The 10837-nt window shown below is 40.9% G+C and overlaps 1 protein-coding gene across 1 annotated transcript; it reads right to left on the reverse strand.

The window, feature by feature from the left end:
- Positions 1-5321: 5321 nt before the first annotated feature.
- Positions 5322-5708, reverse strand: LOC126689800 (uncharacterized). The gene has a single exon (XM_050384979.1). It carries the CDS (start codon positions 5706-5708, stop codon positions 5322-5324), a length of 387 nt encoding a protein of 128 aa, XP_050240936.1.
- Positions 5709-10837: the final 5129 nt, after the last annotated feature.

Raw genomic sequence — 10837 nt, forward strand, 5'->3', positions numbered from 1 at the left:
TGATCTTTGGGCAGATTACTCAGCAGGTTTTTGTAGCCGAGGAGTGGTACCGCGATGCTCGCAAGCTAGCCGACGCTAAAGCCCTCTCTTGCGCCGAGATAGAGAAAACACTAGGGGCCATCAAGCAGGAACAGCATGAGCTGACTGAGAAGTTGAAGGAGGCACAATCGGGCTGTAAGAGCACTGAGGCTAGCCTGAAAAATGTGGAGAAACAAGCTGAGGACCAGTGCCAGCAGTTGCACGTGACTGAAATCAACCTTGCCACCGAGAAGCAAGCCGTCCTAGATCTCAAAGCCGAGTTGCAGAAGGCTAAGGAGGAAACTCAGCTGGCCTAGGAAGCAGCCAAGGCCGAGAAGAGGGCTGCTTATCAACTTGGAGTGGAGAAGACGCAAGTAAGGCTTGCCGAGGAACTGTCAGAACTATGCAGGGATTACTGTAGGGTTACATGGGATAAGGCTCTCAGTATTGTGAGTGTTCTTGCAGATTCTGCTTGGAGGCTGCCTGAAAACGTCTTCTACCCCCCAAAAATCCGAGAGATCCCCGCTGATGCCCCTGAGACTTTTGAGCAACCTGTAACTATCCCAGATGCCATCCCAATAACCGAAATTATGAAGGGCTTTAGCCAAGTTACCAACCAAGGTGAGGAAGCCGAGGGAGAGAAAGGCAAAGGCAAGGGTAAAGGGAAAAAACCCTCTTCCAAATCAAAGGATCCTTCCAAGGAAAAAGTTGCTGAGGCCGAGGGTCATGGGGTTGACCCAAAAGCCAAGGGCGTTCCTCCTTCTCAGCCAAAGCAAAAAGAAGATCCTCTTGCTGAGGCTTAGGCCCTAAGGTTTTTCTCTTTTTTCTTTTTGTATCATTTTGAAGAGGAGTTGTATTTTATTTTTGTTTTCAAAGACTTCTTGTCCAAGAGTATTGTATTATCTTCATTTCCTAATGTGAATGCTCTTTCTTTCATCCTTTGTTCTTTTGCTTGATGTTGTTTGGATTTTATTGCATTGTTCTGAGTAAATGTAACTGTGCCCTCAGTTAAAGTTTACAATAACATTTTGCAATGAATCTTAGGTAGTGAAGGTTGACATGCAGAACTCAAATGTCATAAGTTATTAATTTCCCCTAAGCTTGTGGTCCAAAGAGCCATACAGAACTTAGGTTCTGTTTAAAACTTGGATAGATGCCATAAGTTGTTAATTTCCCCTAAGCCTATGGTCCGAGGGGCCATGCAGGACTTAGGTTCTGTTTAAAACTTGGATAGATGTCATATGTTGTTAATTTCCCCTAAGCCTGTGGTCCGAGGGGCCATGCAGGAATTAGGTTCTGTTTAAAACTTGGATAGATGCCATAAGTTGTTAATTTCCCCTAAGCCTGTGGTCCAAGGGGCCATGCAGGACTTAAGTTCTGTTTAAAACTTGGATAGATGCCATAAGTTGTTAGTTTCCCCTAAACCTGTGGTCCGAGGAGCCATGCAGGACTTAGGTTCTGTTTAAAACTTGGATAGACACCATAAGTTCTTAATTTCCCCTAAGCCTGTGGTCCGAGGAGCCATGCAGAACTTATGTTCTATTTAAAACTTGGATAGACACCATAAGTTCTTAATTTCCCCTAAGCCTGTGGTCCGAGGAGCCATGCAGGACTTAGGTTCTGTTTAAAACTTGGATAGATGCCATAAGTTATTAATTTCCCTTAAGCCTGTGGTCCGAGAAGCCTTGCATGACTTAGGTTTTGTTTAAAACTTGGATGGTAGTGAACCGTATGACGCGTAATTACCTTGAAATATAGTGTAGGCAAAACCGCTTTTATTAATAATAATATCTTCTTAGGTTATTTACATTCCATAGGCGGGGTACAGTTTTCTCATCTAAGTCTTCCAAATAATATGCACTTATTCCTGCTACTGAAGTGATGCGATATGGGCCTTCCCAGTTGGGTCCCAGCTTTCCCCAGGATGGGTTCTTGGCGTCACCCAAAATTTTCCTCAGCACCAAGTCCCCTGGCACTAGTGGCCGTAGTTTTACATTGGCATCATACCCCTGCTTGAGTTTCTGGTGGTAATAGGCCAATTGAATCATTGCCTTTTCTCCTTCTTCTTCGATTAAATCCAAACTTCTTCTTAGCAATTCGTCGTTGTTGCTTGGGGTAAAGGTGCCCGTTTTCAACGTTGGAAAGCTAGTCTCCAGGGGGAGTACAGCTTCGGCCCTATAAGTCATAGAAAAAGGAATTTCTCCCGTTGACCGTCGTGACATGGTCTGATAGGTCCATAGGACGTGTGGCAGCTCTTCCACCCATCTTCCCTTCACATCATCCAATCTCTTCTTCAACCCGTTGACTATGACCTTATTTATAGCCTTGGCTTGCCCGTTTCCTTGAGGGTAGGCTGGAGTGGAATATCAATTCGTGATTCCCAGGTCGCAGCAGTATCTCCTAAAGATCTTACTATCAAATTGAAGGCCATTGTCCGAGACGAGGGCATGAGGAATTCTGAATCAAGTAACGATGTTCCTCCAGATGAATTTCTTTGCATCCATGTCCCTGATGTTGGCTAGGGGCTCGTCTTCGACCCATTTGGTGAAGTAGTCTTTGCCAACCATCAGGCATCTTTTGTTTCCTACTGCTTTAGGGAAAGTGCTTACAATATCCAGGCCCCATTAAGCGAACGGCCAAGGACTGGAGAGGGGATTAAGGACCCCTCCCGGTTGGTGGATATTTGGAGCAAACCTCTGGCATTGATCGCACTTCTTGGCATATTCTTGGGCCTCTTTCTACATACCCGGCCACCAGTATCCTTAAGTGAGGGCTCTGTGTGCCAGCGATCTTCCTCTTGTGTGACTCCCACAAATTCCCTCATGCAATTCTTCGAGTAATAACTATGATGCTTTGGGGTGTACACACAGTAGGTATGGCCCAGAATAGGAGCGTTTGTACAGCTTATTATCCTCTGACAGCCAGAACAAAGGGGCTTTTCTTCGTTTTTTCTCGGCTTCTGATTTCTCTTCAGGTAGTACATCATCCTTGAGAAAGCTCACTATGGGATCCATCTAGCTCGGACTCACTCTGACTTGATGGATTCAAACCATGTCCTTTTTGATTATGTCTGCCTTGTACAAATCCTCGATGGGGATGATTCGAGGTAAACCCTGCTCTGAGGATGTGGCAAGAGTGGTTAATGAATCCGCATGTGTGTTCCCACTTCTAGAGACGTGTGACAAGTTAAAGAATTCAAAGTCTGATTGCAAGCGCTTGACCTGACTAAGGTATTCCTGCATTCTCACATCTGTAGCTTCCAACTCACCCTTCACCTGGCCTACAACCAATCTGGAATCCGAGAACACTTCTAATACCTTCCCTCCCATTTTCTACACCATGGCCATTCCTTGCAATAAAGCTTCATACTCAGCTTCGTTGTTTGTAGCCGAGAATCCTAGTCTCAATGACTTTTCTATGGTAATCTTCTCAGAGGATATTAGAACCAGCCCTACCCCGGATCCCCTTTGGTTTGCCGCGCCATCAACGTATACTTTCCAGCGTGAGTCTCCTTGTGCAAAGATTGTGCCAACTGATTTTCCATCCATGTTTTCCTCCTTTGCTATTGCTTCTATTGGGGGTTCAGCAAATTCAGCTATTAAATCAGTAAGAGCTTGGCCCTTGACGGAGGTCTGAGACATGTATTTAATATCGAATGCCCCTAGAAGCGTGCTCCACATGGCAATCCTTCCTCTGTAATCGGCACTCCGGAGTAGCGACCTAAGTGGAAACTGAGTTAGAACAACAACCGTGTGCGCCTAGAAGTAGTGAGGGAGTTTCCGCGTAGCATGCACTATTGCCAAAATCGCCTTCTCCAATAGTAAGTAACACACATCGGGCTCATGTAACGATTTACTCACATAATAAAATGGCCGTTGTATGCTGTCATCAATCCGTATTAACACCAAGCTCAAAGCGTGAAGGGCCACCGCGATGTAGGCGAACAAAACTTCGTCGGCCTCAGGGCTAGACATGATGGGTGGCCGTGACAGGTACTCTTTAGGTTGCTGGAAGGCTAAGGCACAGTGCTCAGACCACTCAAATCCTTTCCATTTGTTCATTAGGAGGTAGAAGGGCCGACATCAGTCCGTAGATCGAGAAATAAACCGATTCAAAGCCGCGATCAGTCCAGTAAGTTTCTGGATTTCTTTTGGGTTCTGAAGAGCTTGTAAATTGTGAATCACTTTGATCTGATCTGGGCTCACCTCAATTCCCTTGTGAGTTACCATATAGCCCAAAAATTTGTCGGACCCGACACCGAATGAACACTTAGAGGCATTGAGACGCAGTTTGTGTTTTCTTAAGATGCCAAAAATTACTCCCAGATCTCTCACACGCTCAAATGCCATGCTCGAATGCCATTTTACTCTTTACTACCATGTCGTCTATGTAGACTTCAATACTCTTGACCAGTTGCAACTCAAACATTCTAATCATCATCCTTTGGTAGGTAGACCCTGTATTCTTCAAATCGAAAGGCATTACTTTGTACTGGTAGTTTCCAATAGGAGTCATGAATGCTGTTTTTTCTTGATCTCCTGGAGCTAGTGGTATTTGATGATAACCCTGAAAGGCATCCAAGAAGCTCATTCGAGGGTGGTCTACAGTTGCATCCACCAACTGGTCTATCCGAGGCATTAGAAACGGGTCTTCTGGGCACGCCCTATTCAAGTCTATGAAATCTACGCAAACTCGCCACTTCCCACTATTCTTTTTTACCACCACTGTATTCGCCAACCACTCGGGGTAGAAGACTTCCTTGATAGCCCCTACCTTTTTTAGCTTTGTTACTTCGTCCCTAACAGCGTTGGCATGCTCTTTTGACGAGCGTCGGGGTGGTTGCTTTTTGGGAATGGAGGATGGGTTAGCGTTTAGATGGTGGCAAATGAAACTTGGATCAACCTCTGGGGCCTCGTAGGCGTCCTATGCAAACAGGTCTACATTTTCTCTAAGAAACCCAATCAATTCTTCTTTCTCTCGGAGGGGTAGTTCTGAGCCAACTTGAAAGAATTTCTTTAGATCATCGTCAACAATAACCCTTTCTAGGCTTTCGCATTTCAGCTCCTCGGCTGGCTCATCAACGGGTATTGCCGAGGTGGTTGATTGCTATAAGTCTTTTCTTATAAAGGCCGAGGACTCTGCATTGGATTGGCGTGAGATGACAGCCACCATGCACTATCTAGCCATGGCCTGATTTCCCACAATCTCCTCAACTCGACCCTCCGACAGGTATTTCACCTTCTGGTGAAGTGTAGAAGAAACGGCTCCCAGGGCGTGGAGCCAAGGTCTGGCCACTATAGCTGTTACGACGAATAGGCGTCGACCACAATGAAATCCACCTCCACCACGTCTAAACCAGTCTGTATGGGCAGTCTGATCTGTCCCCATGGTGTAACGGTTTTCCCTTCGAAACTCACCAAAGGGGAGTCATACGTCGTTAGGTCTTCAGGTTTTAGGTTCAGCTCCCTATACAGATCAAGGTACATTACTTCCACAGCACTGCCCTGATCTACTAGTACTCTCTTCACGTCAAACCCCCCAATCCTGAGTGTAACTACCAGAACATCATCGTGGAGTTGGATGGTTCCAATCTTATCCACGTCCGAGAATCCCAGCACAGGTAAGGCTCCCTTTTTAGACCTTTTGGACTCCCGATCGTTGTCCTCGATGGAGAGCCGAGCCACAGACATTACTATAGAGGGAAAAGAGCCGGTTCTTCCCAGAGCGACAAGGATGACATTTATCGCGTCCATGGGAGGTCTTAAAGACATGTCTCTCCGGGGTTCTTGGTTTGTCTGACCTGGATGACCACTAGAAGGATGTAAAAGGTGCCATAATTTCCCTTCTCAGACCAACTGATCCAAGTGGTTCCATAGGTTCCTGCAGTCTTCGGTAGTATGTCCGTGGTCTTGGTGGTACTGACAATACAGATTCTAGTTGCGCTTTGAGGAGTCTCCGGCCATCTTATTCAGCCACTTAAAGAATCACTCATTCTTGACTTTCTCCAAAACCAGTTGTACCGATTCTCTGAATACGGTGTTAACCGTCTGCGTGTTGGCTGATCCAAATTGCCCTGTGAAATCTCTCCTCGGATGGTTACTGTTGTATCGTTCCAACCTGAAATCATTCCTCTTATGAGGGATGATCTTCTCCTTTCCTTTCCCTTAGAGTTGGTCCTCTTCCACCCTTTTGTATTTGTCAATCCGGTCCATAAGTTGACGAATGCTGGTAACAGGCTTGCCAGTCAGGGATTTCCTCAAACCATGCTCGGTGGGGAAACCACTTTTAAACGTGCTAATGGTGACGTCGTCATAGTTGCCGTCCATCTCGTTGTACATTTCTCAATATCTGTCCGAGTTTGCTTTTAAAGTTTCTCCTTCACACATGGACAATGACAACAATGAACTCAAAGGCAGTGGAACCCTGCTATTCGTAATGAAATGAGAGCTAAAGGCTTGGGTGAGCTGCTTGTAGGAATCTATGGAGTTCGTTTTCAATCTGTTGAACCCCCTCATCGCCACGGGTCCAAAGCTGGACGAGAAAACCTTGCACATCTAAGCCTCGTTTTGAGAATGGATGGTCATGCTTTGGTTAAATTGGCTCACATGCTCCATAGGGTCCGTTCGGCCATTATAAATGGCGAATGTAAGTTGGTGGAAACACCGAGGTAGTCTAGCCCCTTCTATCTTGTGCGTGAAGGGTGACGTAGAGATCTGATCCAGAGCTTTATTCATGGCATTATTACCCAGGCCCTTACCAGATGGGCTCTTGTGTCTCCGTCTATAACGCTACTCGTCTTCATAAGAGAAGGTTTCGCTTGGGGGAGTTCTTGATCTCCGCCTATAATTGACGTCCTCTTCCTTATTAAAGGATATGTCAGAGCTGGAAGGGGACCGCCTTTGCTGTGCATGGCACAGTCTCTTTTTCAAGTTGTCTATCTCTCACTGTATGGCCTGACGATTGTTTTGTCTTTGGGATACGCGACTGCCTACTTGGAAATGGTTTTGGCTCATCTGGGTGGTATGCACACTCCCCTCTCGATTCCTTTCATTGCCCCGATTTTGCTCAGGGTCAGGAAGATTACTCTGTCGCTGAGGCCCTTTGGGTTTTGCCCGTTGGGGATCTGTTTGGCGTGGGTTTTCTTGGTGTGGACCTAACCCTATCATGTTTAACTATCACACTCACTAATAAACCAATTCTTTCCTACAGATGGCGCCAATTGTAGGGACAAATTTTGGAGCCCAAGCCCAAATGTATGGAATCCTGGTCCAATAAGCCCAATACAATGAATTTTGTAGAGTATGGGTCAAAGAACTAGGTCTAGATGAGTTGGGCAACGACTAGCATGGAATTAAGAATCAATCAAACACGAATAAAAGCTATTATGACCAGAGGACCTTTGGTCCGAGGAGACCAGAATTTGACGTATATATATATATATCACAATATTAGGATTGTTTAGCATGCTACAGTATTCTCTCTTATTCTTTTTCTGCCCCCCTACTTCATGGGGGCTCTTCCACATTATATAACTCCTTCTTGATCATCTGGACCTTACACTTGTTGATCACCTGGATCCCCACTTAAGTACCCATCCCATCAAACACCCCTTTCAGCCCTCTATGAGTTGCGACAGCCAAGGCAGCACTGTTCAGGGGTCTTCTCCACATTAATGTGGCCAGAAAAGTAGCTCTAGTGCATTTAATGTGGTGGTGGCAGCTTTTCCTTAGATATTTTGAGTTTTCTTCCCTCTCACGTGTTTAGGGGGCGCACTTCAATTGCTTGAGTATACACTTGGTCTGCGTTTATCGTGTCCGAGGAGGAATTCCTCCTCGAACCTTCTTCCCTTTGTCTCCCACTAATGAGACTTGTAACGTAAATCATCTAAGTCGTGTTTCTCTCATCGGACTTGTTAATGGCCTCGGACAAGGCCCAAGGCCCAATATATTATTTTGGGCCCTAGCCCCCACAAGTTTTATTTTATATAAATATATTTCATAAAATTAACAAAATTTATCATAAAACCCTTCATTGTTTTTTTTTTTTTTTTCAATCACTACATAAAAATGAAAGAAGTTTCTTTCCCCAAAAAAATGTTCTCCAGTCATAATATTTACCAAAAAAGATCATACCAAAAAAAATTGTGCAACGCACAAGCCAATAACTAGTCTATATATATATATATATATAATTAAAGCCAAAACTAAGAGAAAATCTAATTAGATTCTAAACTGTATTCCAATTGTTGTCTAATTTTGCACCATATATCCAATTTAAGGTTTAATATATATATATATATATATTGATTCCAAATACCGATGGACTCACCATTCCAAATACATTGCAATATACTAACTTCTTTTTTTTTATGAGATAGTTTTTTTGATGTGATAGTGGCTCCTAGAAAAGGGCCATATGTAGAACTATGGTTTCATGAACAACATGTAATTTTAAATAGAGTGATGGTAGGTTGCAATACATATAAATATACATATATATATATATATAGCCAAAACTGAGAGAAAATTTCATTCAATTCTAAATTGGAGTTTAATTTTGCGCCATGTGTCTCGTCTAATTTTTAAATTTGTGTGTCAAATGAATTATTAGGTGCAAAAATCAAAGAGTCTAAATTCAATTATCTTCTATATTGAATTTTAATTGGAGTTCAATTTTGTGCCATGTATCCCATCTAATATTTAAATTTTTGTAGCAAGTGAATTATTTCGTATAAAAATCGAAGAGTCTAGATCCAATTAGATTCTAAATCATATATATATATATATATATATATATATATAATTGTGATTATTTTAAATGGACATGTGCATATGCACGGAGTTATACACTACTTTTATTAAATGAATGTATCAATTTTTAAACACAAAATAGAAAAATAATTAGGAAATTGATTTATTACCTTGTTGACATGACACGAATTATATTCATTAACATGTTAGTTTACAAGATTTTTATAATATAATTGGTAATAACTTTAACTTCTAAAAAATGATAATGTAAAAAATTGACTTTTGGCTTTTGTTTTTTTACAATTTTCATTTTAAAATTAGGTAAATAGTATGTTTTTTAGATGATTTTCATGAGCACTTTAACTAAAAATTCAAGACTTAAACCCCATTTGGTTGCCAAGAAAGCAGAGGAAAAGAACAGAAAAGAAATTTTCAATTTCTGCTAATAAAATGACATCTCATTTACTTATGGAGATGCAATTAATATATTTTCAAATATTTTATTTTACTTTCTAATTAAGGACACACGATAATTCAAAGGATAGCTTAGATGGCATAAAAATATTATTTTGATATTGATGTTAGATACATCAATTCTTTTCATGTACCGCTTAATAATAAGGATTATTTTGACACAATACCAAAAGTTTAGAAACAAAATTGACATGTTTCAGATGTTAAAAACCATTTTGATACATAGTATAAGTGTTAAAGACTAAAACGGTAATTAAACATGTTTTTACATAGTTTTATTAAAGATTAAATTCTATAAGGATTGGTTTAAAACCAAAGTTTTACACCCTCCAATCCCAACATGCCACATCATCTTATCACGTATTAAAGAATAAGAACAACCACACCAATCAATTATAATACTCATCTGAAAATTCAATCAAATTGGAAGTTTATTAAGATGTTATTAATTGTGGTATGATGTACTGAATTTTAAGTAAAAAGCTTATGTGACATCTCTTATTGGATGGTGTAAAACATGAATTTTACACCTCATTCTTACCAAATTCAAACTCTTTTTATTAATATCCTAAAAACCCTTTTTTTTATTAGCTGAATTTGGAAACTAATATCCTGTTTGGTTGTAAGGGAAATTAAAAGAAAAAAGGGAGGAAAAAGTAAGGGAAGGGAAAGGGAAGAAGAGAGAGTTATATATAGAAGGATTTCATTAAACAATTTCCTCAAAAGAAAGGTCTTCTTTGAAAAAATAATGGCATCGTATGAAGAATTGTGCTAAGAAAATTTCTAAAACACAAACTTTTCTCAAAATTATGGGTTGTGAGAAAAGTATGAAACTTCATCAAAAAAGAAAAAAAGTATGAAATATTAGCGAATTGGTCAAATTGTGTATTCTCACTTTTTAATAGAAAACTGAAAAGCGAAAACGCTTGGGACCATCATAGCATATATTAATATAGAAACACTTAATGAAAGAGGTAAAAAAATGCTAAATGCAAAGTTAGGGCGCCACTTGATAAGACCTCATGCACTCCCATATGAGGTCTCTACTTTTATATATATATATATATATATATATATATTGATTGATTGATTATTATTATTATTATTTCATGGGACCCATTATTTTAATTATTGACTTGCCATGAATTGGAGAAATGAATGTGACAAGGAAAGAACTTTGGAATGGTGTGGGGGACAAAATGTGCTTTTTCTTTTTTCTTTTTTTTTGGTGAAAGAAAATCTAATTAAACAGAACAACGAAATATAAAGTCTTGGGTGTGAAATAGAAATAGAAATACCCATAGCATCCGAAAATAAGAGATACATAATAGAAAGAGGGGGTGCAAATACAAAATGAAACTATCACTACTACAAGGTCCGCCATTTGCCAAAAGGTTTGCGCACTGATTTCCTTTGTGGTAAATGTGGTGGATGTGAATTTTCTCAAAAGACTGGAGTACGGACCTACAATTAGAGTTCAGAGATCAAGGCACTACAAGGGTGATATGAATCATATAAAGCATCATGCAATGTAAGGATTGTGACTATAACTTTTGCATCTAGCTCATCAATGAATCAAATAAACTGTAATTTTC

The sequence above is a fragment of the Quercus robur genome, chromosome 6 (assembly GCF_932294415.1).
Source record: "Quercus robur chromosome 6, dhQueRobu3.1, whole genome shotgun sequence".
NCBI lineage: Eukaryota > Viridiplantae > Streptophyta > Magnoliopsida > Fagales > Fagaceae > Quercus > Quercus robur.